This window comes from Engystomops pustulosus, chromosome 3 (genome assembly GCF_040894005.1).
Source record: "Engystomops pustulosus chromosome 3, aEngPut4.maternal, whole genome shotgun sequence".
Classification (NCBI taxonomy): domain Eukaryota; kingdom Metazoa; phylum Chordata; class Amphibia; order Anura; family Leptodactylidae; genus Engystomops; species Engystomops pustulosus.
Window position 1 is genome coordinate 132,852,968 of NC_092413.1, and position 25,416 is coordinate 132,878,383.

Genomic DNA, 25,416 nt, shown 5'->3' on the forward strand with positions numbered 1-25,416 from the left:
TATAAGTATACACGTTACACCTATCATCAATAATAGCCTTTTGGAGGATTTTTGGATTGTATTCACCTATTAAGAAGAGATGTACAGATTTTTATCAACATCTGATTAAAGCATAACATCATAATGATTTTTACCAAATTCTCATGTGTTCCGCCTTTAAAAAATAGAACAATGCCCATTTTGTGTTTCTCACTTGAGATATATGGCATTTTCTGCTCTGAAGATACTTGTCAGAAATATTTTCCAGCAGAAATGAAGTGGGTGGAGATTAACCTCTACCTGTATCTGCCCTGAAATTTAGGCAGCCCACAGTTCCCATGATACTTTGTATAAAACCAGTGCGATTCCTACAAGTAAATCGACTGAGCTCAGCATATTGCATGCAGTATAAATGATCTATATAGTGACTATCTTGACAGCTTTTATCACATGGAGTAGCATGGTGAAATGTAACAGGTCTGCTCATCACTAAAGATAACCAAAACCCAAAACACATGGATCAAACATGAACAATGATACAGCATGTAACCTATATAGGAAAAGAATGGAACTTGTAAAACTATACATACGACTTCTCCTGGTGAGCCTTGTGGTCCTGTGGATCCAGGTTCCCCTTTTGGCCCCTAAAGCATTCAAACCATATTAACAAAGGTTAATTAAGGGAAAATAATGCATTAATACTGTACCTTGTGACATGCTACACATACACAGTGCAGAGGTAAAAACTCTTTTACCTTTGCATTATGAAACTGGGTGATTTTTATTACCAATGATAATAAAGAAACTTAGAACTTAAAGGGGTATTCCCATTTCAGCAGATTAATGTAACTGTTTGTATGATGAAAAGTTACCGTGTATACTCGAATATAAGCTGACCCAGGTATAAGCCGAGTTACCTAATTTTAACACAAAAAACTGGGAAAACCTAATGACTAGAGTATAAGCCGAGAGTGGGAAATGCATTGATCACAGCCCCCCCCCAGTATATAGCCTGCCTACCACCCAGTATATAGCTTGCCAGCCCCTGTACTATTTAGCCTGACAGCCCCTGTAGTATACAGCCTGCCAGCCCCTGTAGTATATAACCTGACAGCCCCTGTAGTATATAGCCTGCCAGCCCCTGTAGTATATAGCATGCAAGCCCCTGTAGTATATAGCATGCAAGCCCCTGTAGTATATAACATGCCAGCCTCTCTAGAATATAGCCTGTTAGCTCCTCTAGAATATAGCCTGCCAGCCCCTCTATTATATTACCTGCCAGCCACTGTAATATATAGCCTGCAGGCCCTGTAGTATATAGCCTGCCAGGCCCTGTAGCCTCCCGTAGGTCCTCTTCTTTTTTGAGATCCTCTTTGGGTCCTTCGGATCCTCTTCCGGTCCATTGGTCTTCTTTGGCTCCTCTTTGGGTCGTTCATCTCTCTTTAGGTCTTCGTGCTCGGCTGGCACACACAATTACGTCAGCTGCTTGCCGACATAATTGTTTGAGAGCTGCTGGCATCCCGAAGAGACCCTAAGAGGAGCCAAACGGCCTGAAGAGGAGCTGAAGAGGAGTGGAAGGACCTGAAGGACCCAAAGAGGCACCGGAGCATCGGAAACAAAAAGAAGACCTTTGGATGGCACCGGAAAGGTGAGTACTGTGTTAATTTTTTTAAAGTACAAGCTGAGTTTTGTGCTAAAAAAAACTTACTCACGTATATATGGTATCCGATTTTCTAATTTCCTTCCGGTGTTAATTCCTCATGGTTTTCTAGAATTAAGCTTACTATCATTTTATTGGAAGCTTCTTTGTTTACTCCCAGTGGACACCATTTTCACATAGATGCATAACTCATTAAAAAAACAATATTGACTTGCTGAAATGAGAACACCCCTTCAACTTAGTTTTTTTTAATTTTCAGAAGCAAAAAATTATTACTTATTGTTCCAGGCTCTCCATTCCAATATTGCCCTGTTGTTCTGCTATGTGACCATTGCTGTAGTGTAAACATATACAAAACTTTTGGCCTCAAAATGTCATTTGTGATTTGCTGATCATGCATTCCCTATTTGGAGTATGCATTCCCTATACATTCCCTATACATAAGAAGCATAAGAAATTAGGCACCATCAGAATGCAGCTGCTAGGGATTTATAGAGGGGAGCAGTGTTTTTTATGCTTCCATGATCAATTTTTTAAAGGATTTTCAAACTGAAAGAAAATATTGTGGCCAAAATGGGTGCAGGGGAAAAAAATTGAATTCTCAAGCTTTCTGCCTCCACCAGTTGTGTGGGAAGTGTTGATGGTCATGTGTTTACTGAAGTCACATGAATGAGTCAGTTACATGCAATTGTAACATAGTACTTTTCTCCAAAGGAGTTGGTGACTGGCTATGGCATTCATGTGACCGCCAACACATTTGGCTCAGCTGGAGGGGTATAGAGAAGTGTCACAGAAACATAAACACACAGAATGAGGTATTTTTTTAAATTTCTCCTTGCTTTCTCTAGAAAGTATTTTTCACTACAAAATATTTACATAATAACACATTACCTGAATACCAGGAGCTCCCGCAAATCCCGGTAATCCAGGATGTCCTGGTTCACCCTGGATAAAAAAATAAAAATTAGCATTAGAACTTGTGTTGCTCAAAATATTGGATGTAAAGCAGGTAGAATATCTAATGTAGTTTACAAATACAACTTCCCAACAGCTTGTTTTTTATGTACCCCTAAAATGAGTTCTTCTCCCCACACAGTGCTCAGTGGTGGTGTATTTCCAATGGAGTCAGATCACACCACTTTGTTACAGTGGACCCAAGTACAGAGCTGCCAAATACCATAGGCAGGTCTGCAACCCCATAACCCATCAATCTGTATTTTAAAGATGAAGATATCATTGATTTAGAGAACATTGCATAAAGTTCCCCTTGCATTCACACACTTTATAACACAGGCAGTGCAATAATGTCATCATGCCGCCTGCATCTCTATAGATGCTTAATTTTATTAAGAAATCTTGTGTAAAAAGAAACTTAAGATTAAGTACGTCACTTAATCAGGTGGCACTTTTCATAAATTCATCATGTTATAGACCACTAGTTAACAAGTTAAGCTAATGATGTCTACCAGTGCTACATTGGTATAAATTCTTTATGGGGAACACTATATATAAATTTATCATGAGGTGCCATATAAATTCATTATGAAGCAATGTATATACATACACCACTGGGGGTCGCTTTATATAAATAAAGGCCACATTTTCTAAATTCAATACATTGGAAAAGAGAATACTGTTAACTTGGTTTTTGGGAGAAGGGGACTTACCTAACTTTAACCATGGGGTTCAATGAATTCTATGTATACCACTGGCATTTAGTATGGCAAATTGGTTAAACTGTGCACAACATTTGGAGGAGATTTATCAGAAGTGTCTAAGGTAAAACTGTTCTAGTTACCCATGGAAACCAACAACATGATAATGATAAATCTCCCCCTTAGTATAAGACAGGTCTAACAGCTACATGTATAACCCATTTTTCTCAGTTCACACTGGTGTCATGGTTGCTAATTTTAAAGGTTAATTGAGTTCAAAGATCAAACCCATTGAAATATTATTCAATGAGTCAGGTTTTCTGTGTTAATTTTTTTCTTTTAAATGGCTTTAGAGTTTAGCATTAATGTACAACGTGGTATTCATCATGTCAAGTGTAAAATTCAACAACACATTATGCACATTGTATTACCTTTACACCATGTTCTCCTTTAGCTCCAGGCTCTCCCTTTCCAAGAAAGCAAAAGTTATGTTCCAAGTTCTAATTATTAAGACTTTTTCAAGAGAAATAACTTGAATTACATTGACAGTATACTTAATATACAATAGAGAGCCACAAAACATTTCATAGGCAAATATATTCTATTTGATACTTGCCATTAATATAACATAATGAAAAAATATTATGATATATTTTGTGAACCTTAAATGGTTTAAAATCTTTGTCTAGAAGCATAAATCTGATATATTGATATTTAACCAATGCCACCATTTATAATGTTCTGAAAAATTATGCCTATTTGCCTGTAGTTTTCTTCAATCAGCACTGTTATTAATCATGATGACACAGCTCAAACTAAAGCTTTTTACTTTCATTCTCTTCTCAATTTTAGTCTAGTCTGTGCTAGAATTTCTGTATTGGTACTTTGTGATAAAATGTAAAATGTTTTATATACTCGAGTATAAGCCTAGCCTATAAGCCAAAAAATGTGCTGAAAACCCAAACTCGGCTTGTACTTGAGTAAAAAAAATATATATCAAAACTTACTTTTCCGGCTTCCCCCGCTGCTGGCTATATACTGGGGCAGGGGGCTGGCTATATACTGAGGGATATGGGCTGGCAGGCTATATACTGGGAGGCAGGTGCTGGCTATATACTATGGGGCAGGGTCCAGCAGGCTTTATACTGGGGAGGCTGTGACCAATGCATTTAACACTCTTGGCTTATACTCGAGTCAATAGGTATTCCCAGGTTTTTGTGGTAAAATTAGGGGCCTCGGCTTATACTTTGGTCAGCTTATACTCGAGTATATACGGTAATTGACATCTATTTACATTTTTGGGCCACTAAATGGATAGGAGAGTTTTGAAAGTCTTTTGGGTTTATGTTATATCCTGTTAATTTTGTAGGGTAACCCCATCTAAAACCAAATAAAGCTATTGATATTTATAACGTTTTTCTTAAAGCAAAATTGCTCTCAAAATTTATATATTCAATTATGGTACCAGCATTCTGTGTGCAGATAAACACACAAATTACTAAGCAGGGTGGTAATAATTCTCCTCTCATAATAAACATGGACTGGCTTTACCAGATTCTTCTAAACACTTAATAAAAAAGCTACATCCATCCTTTGCGGTTGGGGAAAAGAATTTGTGTGTTTGGAACTGATTATTTCCTAATCAAACAATCTCAGAGTTATATTAATTCAATCGTATTCTTATATCAGTGCAGCTGTTATAAAATACTTGCAAGTAAAGCCAATAATCAATAAAAACAAATTACAATTTGAAACAGATTAATTGATTCACTTTCAATGCCAAAAACTAACTGATGTGTCTCAGCCTTACTCACAGGGTCACCTCTTTCTCCTTTTGTGTCTGATGTAGTCTGTAGAAGAAATGTGATGAAAAATTATTACATAGAAATTTCAAACTATAACATAAACCAAAAATAAATAGATCTTTACAGTTTGTACTCTCCAGCCTCTTGACAATTCTCAGGTTATAGAAAGTCTGTTAGGCTGATAAATTCTTTCTCTGATTCACCCAATTTTTATGAGTCATGAGCAGATTGAAATATGTCTTATATTCTTGGCATGTTTTAGAAATTGCAACATTTTACATAGCTTACTTACCAGGTTTCTGGTGTGCAAGGTATGATATATTGGTCTTATTATTTGCAACAAAACCATATTGCCATTGTAATATTAGCTACTTTACATGGTTTCTGGATTACTACAAATATTCAGCCTCTTAGAAACTGAACATGGTACATGTAGGTCCTTAAGAAGTTGTGGTTGTATGAATAGATCTCATGTTGAAGCAAACACCCGTAACTAACAGATTGGTGCTGGCACATATAGCAGCTTTTAACCATTTAAATGTCACAGCCCACATTTAAATGCAGGCGGTGCATTAGAGCCACCATCTTGGGCTGGGTTGTCATCCACTGTCATCGGGAGCTGTTGTGACTGCCAGAAGTCTATTACCGTATTTTCCGGACTATAAGGCGCACTTAAAAGCATTGGATTTCCGTGGAAATCCAAAGTGCGCCTTATAGTCCGGTGCGCCCTATGTATGGCGCTGGGCACAGGGCAGCGGACCATACTTACATAGGTCCCCGCTACCGGAGATCTCCAGCGGGAGATCTGCTGTCTCCGGTAGCGGGGACCTATGTAAGTATGGTCCGCTGCCCTCCTCCACCTCCCCCTCACCTTCCCCGCTCACCTTCCCCGCTCACCTTCCCCGCGTTCCCCGTCGCGTCTCGGCGTCGCGTCCCGTCGCTGCGTCCCGTCGCCGCGTCACGTCATGTCGGCTCTCCGCCACGCCTCCGCCAAGCCCCCGCCACGCCCCCGCCACGCCCCCGGCCCCCGGACCCCGCGCCTTATAGTCCGATGCGCCTTATATATGTAATTATTACATATATAAGGCGCATCGGACTAATGCGCCTTATAGTCCGGTGCGCCCTATAGGGCAGAAAATACGGTAGATACTCCCAGGCCTGTTATATAACATGATCTATCTGTATGGAACTCCCAAAATATTGCAACACTGTAGTATTAAGTATACTAGTATAAGTTTAGATCAGACCCACTAGGGTTCACTTAGGGGGGTCTAAAAATACAATAAAAAATAAAAAAGGTTTTAAAAAAAAATTAAAATCTAATAAAAGCCTAAAATTTTAATTCACCCCCTCCTTTCCTTACAACTGATCTAAAAATAAATAAACAAATAAAATCATAAACGTTTAAGGTATCACCACATCCCAAAAATGCCAGATCTAATAAAATATATCTATTAATATTCCCAGTGATAATGGAAAATAGTGCCCAAATGTCTGAATCACCACATTTTGCCATTTCACAACACATCATAATGGTAATAATGAAAACTTCAGATTGTCCTGCAACAAAGGACACCTTACAGAGCTCTGGATACTGAAGTATGAAAAACGTATTGGTATCAGAATAGGGCAAAATGGATTTTTTAAAAAAACCTATTAAAACCTAATAAAATATATATTAATTTGGTATCTCCTTGATTGTACAGAACCAGAGAAAGGGAAGATGTGATTTGGAATGCACAATGAAATCTGTAAAAGCAGAACGCACAATAAAATGACATAAATGCGTTTGTTTGTTAATGTCGCCGCATCTGGAATTTTTTTCCTGCTTCCTAGTACATGACATGGAACAAAAAATACTGGCACTAGGAAGCACAATTTGTTACTGAGAAAAAAAGCTCTGTACATGGAAAAGAAAAAAAGTTATAGATTTTTAAAACGGGGAGATAAACATGGAAATACAAAATATATCTGTAAATAACTTCATAACCAGTAATATTTGCAACCTGGTGTTTCTTTTAATTTCATGTTAGTCTTAAACAACATATTGAGTAAATTCCTAACCCCTGCAGAGATGACAGTGGGTATATTACATAGAATCTGCTACCTGCTCATTACTAAAAATGTAATTGCAGTTACTATAATAGTTACCGTGGAGAATTGAAAATAGAATAGGCTGCTTTACTAACTGTGATCTGGAACCCCATGGTTTCATAGTAAGACATTACTACGTGTATTATAATTCTACTGTTGAATATGTTTTTGGATTGTTGCCTTTTTCTAAAAAAGTAATAAAAGTAATAAAAAAGAGGAGTCCACAGAACTCTAAGTATTCTCAATTTTATGTCTCTTGATTTAAACACTCCCTACAGCTTTGTAACTGGGATATGGCTAGCAAGATTAGTGGTATGCTCCAGTGCACACTCTGCTGTATGTATACACTGGTGTAGCAGGAGTTCCAGGTTGAATACCGCTGCAACAGGTGTGCCCATATTTTTCTCCTGAAAGCTTGAATTAGAGATCTGGAGGAAGATATTGCACGTCTGTGAGCAATCGACAATCTTGAGAGGAGCATTCTGCTCACTGTGCAAACAATAAGTGGAGGGTAAAGAAATAAGCCAGGAGGACCTGGTAGGTAGCTGGGTTACTGTAAATAGAGCGGGTAGAAAGGGGTCCAAGAAAAGGAAGGCCGCCTTCTGACTCTGAACGACCGAGCAAAAATGAAAAATTGTGCAATGATGTAAGGAAGTCAGTGTCAGAAATGGCAGCCCTACCAGATGTTGCTCTCTGCTTGTAGTAGGGGGGTCGGTAGTGCAGGTAAGCCAAGTCAGCTAGCGGTTGTCGGGAACTATATAATCAGAAGGACGGATAAAGTAATTGGTCGCCAAGACTGCCTCAAGCGAATGGTTTGCTGTCTCCCTGGTACAAGGGTTCAGCATGTGATGGAAGGGGTAGAAAAATTACTTGTAGGGGCAGGGGATCACCCAGCTTTCGTGGTCCATGTTGGAACCAATGACAGAAAAGATGGCAGGTGGAGAAGCCTAAAGAATAGTTTTAAAGAATTAGGTTCAAAGCTTAAGGGAAGGACCTCCAAGGTAGTATTCTCTGGAATACTACCTATGCCATGCGGTACACAGAGAAGACAGCGGGAGCTCAGGGAGTTAAATGCGTGGCTCAGATACTGGTGTAGAGCAGAGGGATTTGGGTTCCTAGAGCACTATCTGACTTTTAATTGGGGTACAAGCAGTTTTCCGCAGAGAACTTGCACCTAAATGGAAAGGGGGCTGCTGTGCTGGGAGAGAAGAACCTAGTAGAGGCGGCGAAGTATTCAAACTAGGATTGGTGGAGGAGGAAAAGGAAGACACTAAGGGGTAGACAGGTAAGATAGGTGGCAGCCTATGTTGATGGGTACAATACACAATAAGAGAAAGCTGAACAGCTCAATACCAAAAAAGTAGTGTGTCATATAGTATAAACAGACCAACACACTAAAACAACTCCTGAACCATTAACAAGAAAGACAAAGAGCAGTTGTATAGTATAACCAGCATGGGTTTACTAAGGATAGAAGTTGTCAGACTAACCTGATCTGCTTCTATGAAGAGATGAGCAGATCCCTGGATTGAGGAGCTGTTGTGGATATTGTTTTCTTGGATTTTGCAAAGGCATTTGACACTGTACCTTATGGATGCCTGAGAGCTGTGGTCAATGATTCCTACTCAGAATGGTCACCAGTTATAAGTGGTGTACCCCACGGTTCTGTGCTTGGCCTACTACTATTTAATTTATTTATTCATGACATAGATGTAGTAATTAATAGAACTGTGTCTATTTTTGCAGATGACACCAAGCTGTGGATTCAAATACAGTCTGTGGAGGATGTTCATAGGGTGACAAACTGAGTGTTTGGTCATGCACATGGCAAATGAGGTACAATGTTGATAAATGTAAGTTTATGCACCGTTGGGGCTAATAATCCACAGGCAACATATGTCCTTGTTGGAGTAAATCTGGGAGAGTCCCTTCTTGATAATGACCTATGTGTACTAGTAGATCATAAATAAAATAACAGCACGCAATGTCAATCAGCTGCCTCTAAAGCCAGAAAGATCTTGTCATGTATCAAAAGCGGTATGGATTCTCTGATAGGGATGTAATATTACTACTGTACAAGGCATTGGTGTACGCTGCCCAGTTCTGGCCACCGGTCAATAAAAAGGATGCCCTGGAGCTGGAGAGCATTCAACAAAGAGCCACAAAAATGAGGGGTATGGAGGGTCTCAGTTATGAGGAGAGATTAAAACAGCTAAATTTATTTAGTCTGGAAAACAGATGACTATGACGGGACATGATTAATTTATATAAATATATAAATAGTTCATACCAAAAATATGGTGGAAAGTTGTTTCAGATTAAATCAAATCAAAAGACGAGGGGGCACTGTCTCCGTTTGGAGAAATCAAGGTTTAATCACCGGGGACTACAGGGCTTTTTTACTATGAGAATCGTCAATCTGTGGAATAGATTGCCTCAGGTGCTGGTCACAGCAGGGACAGCGGAGAGCTTCAAGAAGGGTCTAGATGCCTTTTTTACACCTAAATAACATTGATGGTTATGTTATATAGAATTGTTTCTCCTACATCTTTTCCTTATCCAATCCCTTCCCTTTCTTGTTTGAACTTGATGGACATGTGTCTTTTTTCAACCGTATAAACTATGATACTATGATACATGCCTGTGTGTTATGTTGTTACTGTGGCATCACTGTGTTTATTATCATGTTTAGATGTTACACGCCATTGTGTGATGAGATATTAAATTAAAATACTTGCTGATTGGTCAGCTATTGGGCATTTAGCTGCTTTGGAGCTGTAAGAACTGTTTATGACAGGATTGTGGGATAACCTGTGAAATCAAGCCTGGTTTCAGTAAACTTGAAACAGACGCATAGACATCTCTTCACCAACCCACCTACCCTTCCTCTATCAGTACTTAGAGACAAAAAAACATTTACATATTACTTGACTCTCCCCCTTCATTAATTCTTTGTCCAACACTTTTTACTAATTATATAATTGGTTGTCCTTAAATCTTAACTAAACACAAAACATATAATTTAATGTTTCATAGTTGAATACTTTGTTCACATACTAGAGGCAGCAAAGCTGCCCTGTTTCTCCCACCTCTGGGGAAATCTAAATTTATTTTACTTTGTAAGTTTCTGTTATTTTTCTCCCTTTTTATTTAGGTACAGCTTTGCTGTGTAATTTAATTTTGTAAGTTTTTAACATCTTTTTAGAAGCACTGAATTCCTTTAAGGTTGATTCTTATATGCTTAAAGAATCCATAGCCTTGTAAAGTGTGGTTAGCTGCGTGACTGCTAGAGTGCTGGGCGTGCATGTCTAGTGTGGTGACAAGATGAGTGCTTGAGAGGCAAGAGCGGATGTAGAGTGGGGGTACTAATGATCCTTGTTTTAATCCGATAGGTGGTGGCAGCATACACTCAAATTTAGAGTGTAAGGACGGTTTGGGGTTTACTTTTTTCTCAATTTGTGTCCGGGGTGAAATGTGAACCCAAGATTGAGTGAGCTAAATAAATAAACTAAGTCATGTGACGAGGCAGCATGTCTCCGCGACATAAAGTATGTTATCTTATCACAAATTTTATCCTCAAAATACAATTAAACTAGAAATAATTTTGAGCTAAATCTTGATGGAGTAAGCACAACACTGACCAGACTGCATTAAAAAACCATAAGGACATGCCTCTCTTGAAATATGCTTTGTAGGATTAATGAAAAAAAATTGGCAGGTTGTACAGTCATCCAAAAATTAACAACACCTCAATATGCACTTTCAGTGGGGAAAATATAAAGTTTAACACTTTTGGTTAAAATCCATAGAAATTGAGGTCTGCTAAGCTTCATATAACTTTGTAATTATTATGCAATGATATATCTACAGGGACCAATTTACATTTTGCCTCTAAATAAGCCTGACTATGGAATTGGATAGTAGACTTGTTAACACCATTTTAAACAGAAGAGATCTCAATAATGGATTTTGTAGGAGATTTGATGCCAGAAGGAAAGTGCATGAAATACAGAAAAGCTTAACATATCACTATTGGAGACTGGCATTCTGCTCTTACTGCCAATTTGGCCTACTCTTTGTTTAAATATTTTCTTCAGTTCAGATAATTACCTTATCCTTATTACTCAAACTTTTAAAAATGATTTTCTTCTACTTTTCTTCCTAATGTTTATATCTCCATTTCAAATGATACTATATTAGGAGTATATATTGATTACTTAGACCTTATTGGAGGTTTCCTCAATCTAAGAGGGTGTAGTGAAGTCTACACTGTATGTAAAATAATATAACTGAAAGCATCACATACAGTTTCAGATCCATGTCACCTTTTTAGATGTGGAGGATTTAGCACGGTATCACTATTGGTTTATCAGTTGAAGCACAACTTGTTTTCACAAATCAATATCGCTTGTCATGTAGGATAACCTTGTCAATTACTTGCATTACCAGTTTACTTTCAGTCCTCCTCAGCTTAGCTGAAGCCTATCGTTCTTATTCCCTTTCCCTCTGCTGATCTCTTTGAGTCTGTAAATTGTTTACACAAAAGATACAGGACAGTTTCTTAGAGGGGAGGGCTACTGCTCCTCACTCACTCTGGAGGGAGTGGGAGATAATGAAAGGCTTCTTTGTCTAGCTAACAGGAGAATAGTGTGTCAGTGTCTCTCTGTGGATGCAGAAATCTCCTGCAAAGAATAGTGTGGTAGAAGGGCTCCAGTGTCAGTCCCTCTATCCAGTCTGTGATTCTGCAGATCTTTCAATGTCTCTCTCTGCACCTCAAACTGTGTCATAGGTCCCTCCTCCATTCAACCCTCCCCCTGCCTCTGCTTTTAGAACACTATCTCCACAGCAGTGAAGCTATTAACCCTTAGTGCTCACACAGCACTATACACTTCATGTAACTATTTAAGTGCTGGTTTCTACTACTTATTTCATGCTCCCTGCTCCTCCATGTGATAAAAGTTCATAGGTTAGTCACTATGTAGATCCTGTGTGTACACATTATGCAGTGTTTAGTGGATTTACTTGTTCAAATATCATTGGAATTATGAGAGAACACAAGGTAAGGAGTATGTGGGCAGCTTTTAAATGAATCAACTGTAGAGCAAAGGCAGAAAGAGGTAGGTCTCAGCCTACATTACTGCTGCTGAGAAGGATTTCTGACAAGTAGATTTAGAAAAGAAAAATGTCAGAGCTTTGGAAATGGATATACAACATTCTGGGTTGCAACAGAGATATTGAATCAGTACAGAATCAGAGATCCAAAGTCACAGAAAAAAAACAAAATCGGATAACTTGAAATACAGAATAGCTGAACATATCTCTTACATAACCTGGGAACGTCCTATATCAGTAAAACTATTAAAATATTATTTCTTATGCAACACTTCCTAATATGAACTATATCATCCCAATATGATGTCTTTCATTTGGGCTATGGGGTCAACTGGAAATCCATAGCATCTTTTTGATTGCATACAGAGACTGTTCAATGAAATAGCGGGCATCATATCTAAATGAGCATCAATTCAAAAATGTTGCCCATAATTAGCAAAAAAAGAATCTGCTCTATTTCCAGAAACATTACCGTTTTTGTATAAAGGCTGCAACTAGAACCTCAGCCCAATTCACTTATACTGGGGAGGCTGTGACCAATGCATTTAACACTCTTGGCTTATACTCGAGTCAATAGGTATTCCCAGGTTTTTGTGGTAAAATTAGGGGCCTCGGCTTATACTTTGGTCAGCTTATACTCGAGTATATACGGTAATTGACATCTATTTACATTTTTGGGCCACTAAATGGATAGGGGAGTTTTGAAAGTCTTTTGGGTTTATGTTATATCCTGTTAATTTTGTAGGGTAACCCCATCTAAAACCAAATAAAGCTATTGATATTTATAACGTTTTTCTTAAAGCAAAATTGCTCTCAAAATTTATATATTCAATTATGGTACCAGCATTCTGTGTGCAGATAAACACACAAATTACTAAGCAGGGTGGTAATAATTCTCCTCTCATAATAAACATGGACTGGCTTTACCAGATTCTTCTAAACACTTAATAAAAAAGCTACATCCATCCTTTGCGGTTGGGGAAAAGAATTTGTGTGTTTGGAACTGATTATTTCCTAATCAAACAATCTCAGAGTTATATTAATTCAATCGTATTCTTATATCAGTGCAGCTGTTATAAAATACTTGCAAGTAAAGCCAATAATCAATAAAAACAAATTACAATTTGAAACAGATTAATTGATTCACTTTCAATGCCAAAAACTAACTGATGTGTCTCAGCCTTACTCACAGGGTCACCTCTTTCTCCTTTTGTGTCTGATGTAGTCTGTAGAAGAAATGTGATGAAAAATTATTACATAGAAATTTCAAACTATAACATAAACCAAAAATAAATAGATCTTTACAGTTTGTACTCTCCAGCCTCTTGACAATTCTCAGGTTATAGAAAGTCTGTTAGGCTGATAAATTCTTTCTCTGATTCACCCAATTTTTATGAGTCATGAGCAGATTGAAATATGTCTTATATTCTTGGCATGTTTTAGAAATTGCAACATTTTACATAGCTTACTTACCAGGTTTCTGGTGTGCAAGGTATGATATATTGGTCTTATTATTTGCAACAAAACCATATTGCCATTGTAATATTAGCTACTTTACATGGTTTCTGGATTACTACAAATATTCAGCCTCTTAGAAACTGAACATGGTACATGTAGGTCCTTAAGAAGTTGTGGTTGTATGAATAGATCTCATGTTGAAGCAAACACCCGTAACTAACAGATTGGTGCTGGCACATATAGCAGCTTTTAACCATTTAAATGTCACAGCCCACATTTAAATGCAGGCGGTGCATTAGAGCCACCATCTTGGGCTGGGTTGTCATCCACTGTCATCGGGAGCTGTTGTGACTGCCAGAAGTCTATTACCGTATTTTCCGGACTATAAGGCGCACTTAAAAGCATTGGATTTCCGTGGAAATCCAAAGTGCGCCTTATAGTCCGGTGCGCCCTATGTATGGCGCTGGGCACAGGGCAGCGGACCATACTTACATAGGTCCCCGCTACCGGAGATCTCCAGCGGGAGATCTGCTGTCTCCGGTAGCGGGGACCTATGTAAGTATGGTCCGCTGCCCTCCTCCACCTCCCCCTCACCTTCCCCGCTCACCTTCCCCGCTCACCTTCCCCGCGTTCCCCGTCGCGTCTCGGCGTCGCGTCCCGTCGCTGCGTCCCGTCGCCGCGTCACGTCATGTCGGCTCTCCGCCACGCCTCCGCCAAGCCCCCGCCACGCCCCCGCCACGCCCCCGGACCCCGCGCCTTATAGTCCGATGCGCCTTATATATGTAATTATTACATATATAAGGCGCATCGGACTAATGCGCCTTATAGTCCGGTGCGCCCTATAGGGCAGAAAATACGGTAGATACTCCCAGGCCTGTTATATAACATGATCTATCTGTATGGAACTCCCAAAATATTGCAACACTGTAGTATTAAGTATACTAGTATAAGTTTAGATCAGACCCACTAGGGTTCACTTAGGGGGGTCTAAAAATACAATAAAAAATAAAAAAGGTTTTAAAAAAAAATTAAAATCTAATAAAAGCCTAAAATTTTAATTCACCCCCTCCTTTCCTTACAACTGATCTAAAAATAAATAAACAAATAAAATCATAAACGTTTAAGGTATCACCACATCCCAAAAATGCCAGATCTAATAAAATATATCTATTAATATTCCCAGTGATAATGGAAAATAGTGCCCAAATGTCTGAATCACCACATTTTGCCATTTCACAACACATCATAATGGTAATAATGAAAACTTCAGATTGTCCTGCAACAAAGGACACCTTACAGAGCTCTGGATACTGAAGTATGAAAAACGTATTGGTATCAGAATAGGGCAAAATGGATTTTTTAAAAAAACCTATTAAAACCTAATAAAATATATATTAATTTGGTATCTCCTTGATTGTACAGAACCAGAGAAAGGGAAGATGTGATTTGGAATGCACAATGAAATCTGTAAAAGCAGAACGCACAATAAAATGACATAAATGCGTTTGTTTGTTAATGTCGCCGCATCTGGAATTTTTTTCCTGCTTCCTAGTACATGACATGGAACAAAAAATACTGGCACTAGGAAGCACAATTTGTTACTGAGAAAAAAAGCTCTGTACATGGAAAAGAAAAAAAGTTATAGATTTTTAAAACGGGGAGATAAACATGGAAATACAAAATATATCTGTAAATAACTTCATAACCAGTAATATTTGCAACCTGGTGTTTCTTTTAATTTCATGTTAGTCTTAAACAACATATTGAGTAAATTCCTAACCCCTGCAGAGATGACAGTGGGTATATTACATAGAATCTGCTACCTGCTCATTACTAAAAATGTAATTGCAGTTACTATAATAGTTACCGTGGAGAATTGAAAATAGAATAGGCTGCTTTACTAACTGTGATCTGGAACCCCATGGTTTCATAGTAAGACATTACTACGTGTATTATAATTCTACTGTTGAATATGTTTTTGGATTGTTGCCTTTTTCTAAAAAAGTAATAAAAGTAATAAAAAAGAGGAGTCCACAGAACTCTAAGTATTCTCAATTTTATGTCTCTTGATTTAAACACTCCCTACAGCTTTGTAACTGGGATATGGCTAGCAAGATTAGTGGTATGCTCCAGTGCACACTCTGCTGTATGTATACACTGGTGTAGCAGGAGTTCCAGGTTGAATACCGCTGCAACAGGTGTGCCCATATTTTTCTCCTGAAAGCTTGAATTAGAGATCTGGAGGAAGATATTGCACGTCTGTGAGCAATCGACAATCTTGAGAGGAGCATTCTGCTCACTGTGCAAACAATAAGTGGAGGGTAAAGAAATAAGCCAGGAGGACCTGGTAGGTAGCTGGGTTACTGTAAATAGAGCGGGTAGAAAGGGGTCCAAGAAAAGGAAGGCCGCCTTCTGACTCTGAACGACCGAGCAAAAATGAAAAATTGTGCAATGATGTAAGGAAGTCAGTGTCAGAAATGGCAGCCCTACCAGATGTTGCTCTCTGCTTGTAGTAGGGGGGTCGGTAGTGCAGGTAAGCCAAGTCAGCTAGCGGTTGTCGGGAACTATATAATCAGAAGGACGGATAAAGTAATTGGTCGCCAAGACTGCCTCAAGCGAATGGTTTGCTGTCTCCCTGGTACAAGGGTTCAGCATGTGATGGAAGGGGTAGAAAAATTACTTGTAGGGGCAGGGGATCACCCAGCTTTCGTGGTCCATGTTGGAACCAATGACAGAAAAGATGGCAGGTGGAGAAGCCTAAAGAATAGTTTTAAAGAATTAGGTTCAAAGCTTAAGGGAAGGACCTCCAAGGTAGTATTCTCTGGAATACTACCTATGCCATGCGGTACACAGAGAAGACAGCGGGAGCTCAGGGAGTTAAATGCGTGGCTCAGATACTGGTGTAGAGCAGAGGGATTTGGGTTCCTAGAGCACTATCTGACTTTTAATTGGGGTACAAGCAGTTTTCCGCAGAGAACTTGCACCTAAATGGAAAGGGGGCTGCTGTGCTGGGAGAGAAGAACCTAGTAGAGGCGGCGAAGTATTCAAACTAGGATTGGTGGAGGAGGAAAAGGAAGACACTAAGGGGTAGACAGGTAAGATAGGTGGCAGCCTATGTTGATGGGTACAATACACAATAAGAGAAAGCTGAACAGCTCAATACCAAAAAAGTAGTGTGTCATATAGTATAAACAGACCAACACACTAAAACAACTCCTGAACCATTAACAAGAAAGACAAAGAGCAGTTGTATAGTATAACCAGCATGGGTTTACTAAGGATAGAAGTTGTCAGACTAACCTGATCTGCTTCTATGAAGAGATGAGCAGATCCCTGGATTGAGGAGCTGTTGTGGATATTGTTTTCTTGGATTTTGCAAAGGCATTTGACACTGTACCTTATGGATGCCTGAGAGCTGTGGTCAATGATTCCTACTCAGAATGGTCACCAGTTATAAGTGGTGTACCCCACGGTTCTGTGCTTGGCCTACTACTATTTAATTTATTTATTCATGACATAGATGTAGTAATTAATAGAACTGTGTCTATTTTTGCAGATGACACCAAGCTGTGGATTCAAATACAGTCTGTGGAGGATGTTCATAGGGTGACAAACTGAGTGTTTGGTCATGCACATGGCAAATGAGGTACAATGTTGATAAATGTAAGTTTATGCACCGTTGGGGCTAATAATCCACAGGCAACATATGTCCTTGTTGGAGTAAATCTGGGAGAGTCCCTTCTTGATAATGACCTATGTGTACTAGTAGATCATAAATAAAATAACAGCACGCAATGTCAATCAGCTGCCTCTAAAGCCAGAAAGATCTTGTCATGTATCAAAAGCGGTATGGATTCTCTGATAGGGATGTAATATTACTACTGTACAAGGCATTGGTGTACGCTGCCCAGTTCTGGCCACCGGTCAATAAAAAGGATGCCCTGGAGCTGGAGAGCATTCAACAAAGAGCCACAAAAATGAGGGGTATGGAGGGTCTCAGTTATGAGGAGAGATTAAAACAGCTAAATTTATTTAGTCTGGAAAACAGATGACTATGACGGGACATGATTAATTTATATAAATATATAAATAGTTCATACCAAAAATATGGTGGAAAGTTGTTTCAGATTAAATCAAATCAAAAGACGAGGGGGCACTGTCTCCGTTTGGAGAAATCAAGGTTTAATCACCGGGGACTACAGGGCTTTTTTACTATGAGAATCGTCAATCTGTGGAATAGATTGCCTCAGGTGCTGGTCACAGCAGGGACAGCGGAGAGCTTCAAGAAGGGTCTAGATGCCTTTTTTACACCTAAATAACATTGATGGTTATGTTATATAGAATTGTTTCTCCTACATCTTTTCCTTATCCAATCCCTTCCCTTTCTTGTTTGAACTTGATGGACATGTGTCTTTTTTCAACCGTATAAACTATGATACTATGATACATGCCTGTGTGTTATGTTGTTACTGTGGCATCACTGTGTTTATTATCATGTTTAGATGTTACACGCCATTGTGTGATGAGATATTAAATTAAAATACTTGCTGATTGGTCAGCTATTGGGCATTTAGCTGCTTTGGAGCTGTAAGAACTGTTTATGACAGGATTGTGGGATAACCTGTGAAATCAAGCCTGGTTTCAGTAAACTTGAAACAGACGCATAGACATCTCTTCACCAACCCACCTACCCTTCCTCTATCAGTACTTAGAGACAAAAAAACATTTACATATTACTTGACTCTCCCCCTTCATTAATTCTTTGTCCAACACTTTTTACTAATTATATAATTGGTTGTCCTTAAATCTTAACTAAACACAAAACATATAATTTAATGTTTCATAGTTGAATACTTTGTTCACATACTAGAGGCAGCAAAGCTGCCCTGTTTCTCCCACCTCTGGGGAAATCTAAATTTATTTTACTTTGTAAGTTTCTGTTATTTTTCTCCCTTTTTATTTAGGTACAGCTTTGCTGTGTAATTTAATTTTGTAAGTTTTTAACATCTTTTTAGAAGCACTGAATTCCTTTAAGGTTGATTCTTATATGCTTAAAGAATCCATAGCCTTGTAAAGTGTGGTTAGCTGCGTGACTGCTAGAGTGCTGGGCGTGCATGTCTAGTGTGGTGACAAGATGAGTGCTTGAGAGGCAAGAGCGGATGTAGAGTGGGGGTACTAATGATCCTTGTTTTAATCCGATAGGTGGTGGCAGCATACACTCAAATTTAGAGTGTAAGGACGGTTTGGGGTTTACTTTTTTCTCAATTTGTGTCCGGGGTGAAATGTGAACCCAAGATTGAGTGAGCTAAATAAATAAACTAAGTCATGTGACGAGGCAGCATGTCTCCGCGACATAAAGTATGTTATCTTATCACAAATTTTATCCTCAAAATACAATTAAACTAGAAATAATTTTGAGCTAAATCTTGATGGAGTAAGCACAACACTGACCAGACTGCATTAAAAAACCATAAGGACATGCCTCTCTTGAAATATGCTTTGTAGGATTAATGAAAAAAAATTGGCAGGTTGTACAGTCATCCAAAAATTAACAACACCTCAATATGCACTTTCAGTGGGGAAAATATAAAGTTTAACACTTTTGGTTAAAATCCATAGAAATTGAGGTCTGCTAAGCTTCATATAACTTTGTAATTATTATGCAATGATATATCTACAGGGACCAATTTACATTTTGCCTCTAAATAAGCCTGACTATGGAATTGGATAGTAGACTTGTTAACACCATTTTAAACAGAAGAGATCTCAATAATGGATTTTGTAGGAGATTTGATGCCAGAAGGAAAGTGCATGAAATACAGAAAAGCTTAACATATCACTATTGGAGACTGGCATTCTGCTCTTACTGCCAATTTGGCCTACTCTTTGTTTAAATATTTTCTTCAGTTCAGATAATTACCTTATCCTTATTACTCAAACTTTTAAAAATGATTTTCTTCTACTTTTCTTCCTAATGTTTATATCTCCATTTCAAATGATACTATATTAGGAGTATATATTGATTACTTAGACCTTATTGGAGGTTTCCTCAATCTAAGAGGGTGTAGTGAAGTCTACACTGTATGTAAAATAATATAACTGAAAGCATCACATACAGTTTCAGATCCATGTCACCTTTTTAGATGTGGAGGATTTAGCACGGTATCACTATTGGTTTATCAGTTGAAGCACAACTTGTTTTCACAAATCAATATCGCTTGTCATGTAGGATAACCTTGTCAATTACTTGCATTACCAGTTTACTTTCAGTCCTCCTCAGCTTAGCTGAAGCCTATCGTTCTTATTCCCTTTCCCTCTGCTGATCTCTTTGAGTCTGTAAATTGTTTACACAAAAGATACAGGACAGTTTCTTAGAGGGGAGGGCTACTGCTCCTCACTCACTCTGGAGGGAGTGGGAGATAATGAAAGGCTTCTTTGTCTAGCTAACAGGAGAATAGTGTGTCAGTGTCTCTCTGTGGATGCAGAAATCTCCTGCAAAGAATAGTGTGGTAGAAGGGCTCCAGTGTCAGTCCCTCTATCCAGTCTGTGATTCTGCAGATCTTTCAATGTCTCTCTCTGCACCTCAAACTGTGTCATAGGTCCCTCCTCCATTCAACCCTCCCCCTGCCTCTGCTTTTAGAACACTATCTCCACAGCAGTGAAGCTATTAACCCTTAGTGCTCACACAGCACTATACACTTCATGTAACTATTTAAGTGCTGGTTTCTACTACTTATTTCATGCTCCCTGCTCCTCCATGTGATAAAAGTTCATAGGTTAGTCACTATGTAGATCCTGTGTGTACACATTATGCAGTGTTTAGTGGATTTACTTGTTCAAATATCATTGGAATTATGAGAGAACACAAGGTAAGGAGTATGTGGGCAGCTTTTAAATGAATCAACTGTAGAGCAAAGGCAGAAAGAGGTAGGTCTCAGCCTACATTACTGCTGCTGAGAAGGATTTCTGACAAGTAGATTTAGAAAAGAAAAATGTCAGAGCTTTGGAAATGGATATACAACATTCTGGGTTGCAACAGAGATATTGAATCAGTACAGAATCAGAGATCCAAAGTCACAGAAAAAAAACAAAATCGGATAACTTGAAATACAGAATAGCTGAACATATCTCTTACATAACCTGGGAACGTCCTATATCAGTAAAACTATTAAAATATTATTTCTTATGCAACACTTCCTAATATGAACTATATCATCCCAATATGATGTCTTTCATTTGGGCTATGGGGTCAACTGGAAATCCATAGCATCTTTTTGATTGCATACAGAGACTGTTCAATGAAATAGCGGGCATCATATCTAAATGAGCATCAATTCAAAAATGTTGCCCATAATTAGCAAAAAAAGAATCTGCTCTATTTCCAGAAACATTACCGTTTTTGTATAAAGGCTGCAACTAGAACCTCAGCCCAATTCACTTATATGAGGATTTATTGCAGTACTAGACACAGTCATTGTACAAACAATGAACTATTTCAAGAATAGACACAGATATTTTATGCAATCCCAAAGAACCCCTGGTATAAATTATTTTGTTTTTAATTTAGATGATAATTATAGGTTCAAACATTCTAATTGTTGTAATACACACGTCTTGTACTGTTAATTTATAGATGTTTATTATGGGTATCTGTATACTGCAGTGTGGATAGCTAATGATAAAGCAGAAGTTGTACAATGTTATAATAAAAGTTCCTGACAACACTAACTGTCTGAGAAGCAGTGTGCTATAGAGAAAGGCAGGAGAAGGATAGAGTTTTATTGGAAATCCTGACAACTGTAGATTTACTCATTTAGACTTCTTGAGAAACAACACCGTTTTTTTAGATGGTTTTATGATCATGAACCATGCAGAACAGCATCCACACTAGACTATTTTGTTTCAAAATAATGATTTTACAGAAAGCCATTTGCCTGTATTTATTAGCTTTGTTCCTGCCTGCTCTGCTGGCTAGGCACTAAACCTTATGGATTTTATGGCACCTACTTCACATGCTGTACAATTTGAAACCTAATTTGCGCTGTTATATAATTACCAATCCTGGCAGGCCCGGCAATCCTCTTGGACCGACGTCCCCCTACAAATCAAAACAATAAGAAAACAACTGGAATAAACCTTGTAAAAAAAGAAAAAAACATTTACCAAGTCACGGCAAGCGTAGGGGAAAAAACATCAAACTAATGTATTTGGAGCAGGGATGATAAGAGCTGTAATTTCTATAATGAGGATGGGTTGACTGTACAAAACAAGAATAAACGACACATTAAACACTAATCAAGTTCTTGCATTGGACAAATTAGAATTCATCATAAATGTGCATTTGTTATGAAAGAGCAGTAAATGTAATAAGGAAGAGCCTGATAAGATCATTATTCTTCCCGGCAGCATTCTCCATTGTATTTACTTATCTTGTATTGCTTTAAATCCACACGTTACTCACGGACATATAGCACCAGTGATAAATTATACATAAAGCAAGCGATTCAAGTTAAAACACTGTGTGAAGGGCTTTGTGTGAGGGGCACGTGACAAATCAAAGCAGCAAAAAGTAATTTGTGGTCTTCGACAAGCACTTTATTTTTTCATGTAAAGTACATTATTTTGCTGACACATCCATACACCTCGGGTCTGAACAGAACAAATGACAACATGTTTGGAAAACAATTTATCAAAAGTAGCTTACTGTAGTTATTTTAAAATGCAAATGAGACTCTTGCATCAAATGCTTTGAGATGGAAAGCAGACATGTCTCAAAGTAAAAAATGCAATATCATTTGTCAAGTTGCATTTGCATTATCACAGAAAATCATGCTTCTGCAAAAAAAAATTTAGATTTCTAATCTGAAAATGCTGTTTTCAAAGCTTTTCACCTGTGTTTCCCGTGATATGTTATTCTCATGGTATAACATTTCAGAAAAGCAAGCCTATTTATTCTCTGAACATTAACATCCTAATAATAATATGTCATTCATTTTTTACACTTAGATCTGTTACAGTATATATAAATAAAATAGCAGGTACAGTGTGTGTGTGTGTGTGTGTGGGGGGGGAGGGGGTTGATACATGGCTGGTTTTACAAGATTTTCCACCTACAAAGAATTGAGAGGCCTGTTATTTTTATTGTTGGTACACATCAACTGTGAGAGACTGGATCTAAAGAGAGTATCCAGTAACATTGTATGAGTTTTAAATAATTCATTTGCATTTTTGTTGCATGAAATTCTTCCTCTCATACTTGTTAGATTTTGATGAAGAAGCTCCTCCTCCTCTGCACTGATTACCTGTATTCATTGTTTTTGTCTGAACTCATTTTCAGCATAAAATGCACTTTTCCATACACTCAATCATACGACAACCTCTCGACCATAACCAGACTAAAGAGCTGTCTAAGAACACCAGAGACAAATTTGTAGCCCTTTACAGAGCCACATGGGATACAGGACAAAATGCATGCAGCTTGGTGGAATTAGTAGAAAATGGAAGAAACACAAGATGGCTTTCAATCTTCCTTTGTCTGGGGCACCCAGCAAGATCTCGATTAATAGGGTACAGAAGGGTCAGCCCAAAAATACAATGGACTGGTGAAACAAAGAGTCGGGAATCAGCCCAGAACTGAATTGAACTGTCAATGACTTTAAGCAAACTGGGACCACAGTATCAAAGATAACTGCTAAGGACTAAAATCCTGCCGGCTACACAAGCACATGTCCAGGCCCTTTTGAAGATTGCTAATGACCATCTGGAACATTCAGAGAAGGTATGGGAGGAGGTCATGTGATCAGATGACGACCAAAATAGTACTTTTTGGTATCAACTCCACTCACTGTGGAGAAATAAAGAAGACATGTCCAACCCCAAGGGGGACATCTTACTTTGGGGTATATTTCTGCAAAGGGGACATGAGGTCTGTGTCTTAATGAAGGGAGGCTTGATGAGACCATGTAATGCAAGATTTCAGCCAACAGCCTTCTTTTCTCCATTAGAGCATTTCAGATGACTAAAAGTTACAAATGTTGTTGTAAATCTACACCTACCAATACCAGTTGTAGGAGAATGCTTGGAGCTGTTTGCAACTTTTTGGAGACATTTTTCCCTAAAGTCACTAAAGACCTTAACCCCTTAAATGCCATATGTATTAATAAGAAAAACACTAACATACATCTGTAGAAAAGTCAAACAATAGCAGACGTGATAAACCAAATTTAACCCCTTCGGGATTAAAATATTTTAGGGTTTTAGGAACAACCCTGATTTTTTAAACCTACCTTGTGACAGTATAAGAATTTATAACTTTGAAACGCTTTAATATATCCGGGGTATTTTGAGAAGTAAACATTGTACTTCAAAGTAGTTGAAAAATTTGGATGATATTTTTTATGTGAAAAAAAATTTGGCAAACATTCTAAAAATTCTTCTTTTTAAAAGTTCTAAATTTTTTGCTTTTCAGGCAGATAACTAAAGCAGCCAAACAACTTAATAACTAATATTTCCCAAATGTCTTTATATTAGCAAGGCTTCTCTTCATGGGGAATGAGCTGGAAGCATAACTCAGTAGAAAGGACATTAATATGCCAGACACAGCTCAGAGGAAAGATGATGATTGGACTCACATGGGGTCATTTGCATAGAAGGTGAGTCTGCTGTATAAGCAGACTGTGTGCCTTTATATGGATATCTACACTGCTGAAATAGCAGTTTACAAAGATATGCTAGGTTAGTTCAAGTAACAGGTTCCCTTCAAACTTAAATACAATGCTGTAAGTAAACTCAATTAACCCTGCATCATAATAAACCACTAGGCATAAGGTTGGTAACATTATAATTCTATTTTTCAAATTCACCAGCCTTCCACAATAGTGAAAGAGGGTTCTGGCCAACACCCTCTGTCACAGATAAACAGTATAGCAAAAGAAATAGCAAGAAAAATATAGAGGGGATTAACAAAACCGGTGTAATAGAACTAGGCAGGTACTTGAAGGAGTTCCTGGATGCCACCCACAGCGGCTGACTGGAACTGCCATCCATCACTCAAGTCACGGGTGATACACAGCTGAGCTTCAAAATTACAGCATATAGCTTTCCCAGGCAAAAGACACTGCAAGGCAGTTGTCAATCAAAGCTTCCAACAAACCGTCCTGGGTGTGGCTAAACTCACAACACTGCAGCAACATTGGCAAGTTCTGACAAGAGGCTGTTTTCCATCTCCACTACAGCACCAAAACGTTTAGTAAAAAAAATGCAAAAATTCATATTTTTTTCTCTCATTCAGCAAGTTTGGTTAGTGTTATATTGATAACACCCAACTGGTAAAACCTTATTAAATATGGACAAACTGCAATTATTTATTTATACTGTGGTACTATGGGAATATGAAAATCCGATTTAAAAAGCCATAATACTATAAATAAATGAATACAACAAACTCAATGTCATTAATCACTAAATGGAGCTTCAAGGGGTTGTCCACTTTCAGCAAATAATTTATATTTTCCAATTTCTAGATCTCTGCTTGATGTCCTGCTTTAGAATGCTTCTATGTTTACTTCCACTGGATAGAAACCTGCCCATGGTCATGTGATGGAAACGCAGGTGCATGAGCCATTATTATCTCAGAGAGTAATAGGAGCTGTGT

General features: G+C 38.2%; 1 protein-coding gene across 4 annotated transcripts in view; it reads right to left on the minus strand.

Annotated features, from left to right (window-relative positions):
• Positions 1-25,416, minus strand: part of COL19A1 (collagen type XIX alpha 1 chain) — a 553,058-nt gene that overhangs the window by 180,963 nt on the left and 346,679 nt on the right. For 3 of the 4 annotated variants that reach the window (XM_072142184.1, XM_072142182.1, XM_072142186.1), the window contains 6 exons: positions 21,820-21,861; positions 13,496-13,531; positions 5,109-5,144; positions 3,726-3,761; positions 2,531-2,584; positions 570-623 (listed from right to left, as the gene is read on the minus strand). In XM_072142184.1, the coding sequence (XP_071998285.1) occupies positions 570-623; positions 2,531-2,584; positions 3,726-3,761; positions 5,109-5,144; positions 13,496-13,531; positions 21,820-21,861 (258 nt within the window). The remainder of the gene's footprint in view (positions 1-569; positions 624-2,530; positions 2,585-3,725; positions 3,762-5,108; positions 5,145-13,495; positions 13,532-21,819; positions 21,862-25,416) is intronic. The other variant, XM_072142183.1, reaches the window with a different exon arrangement.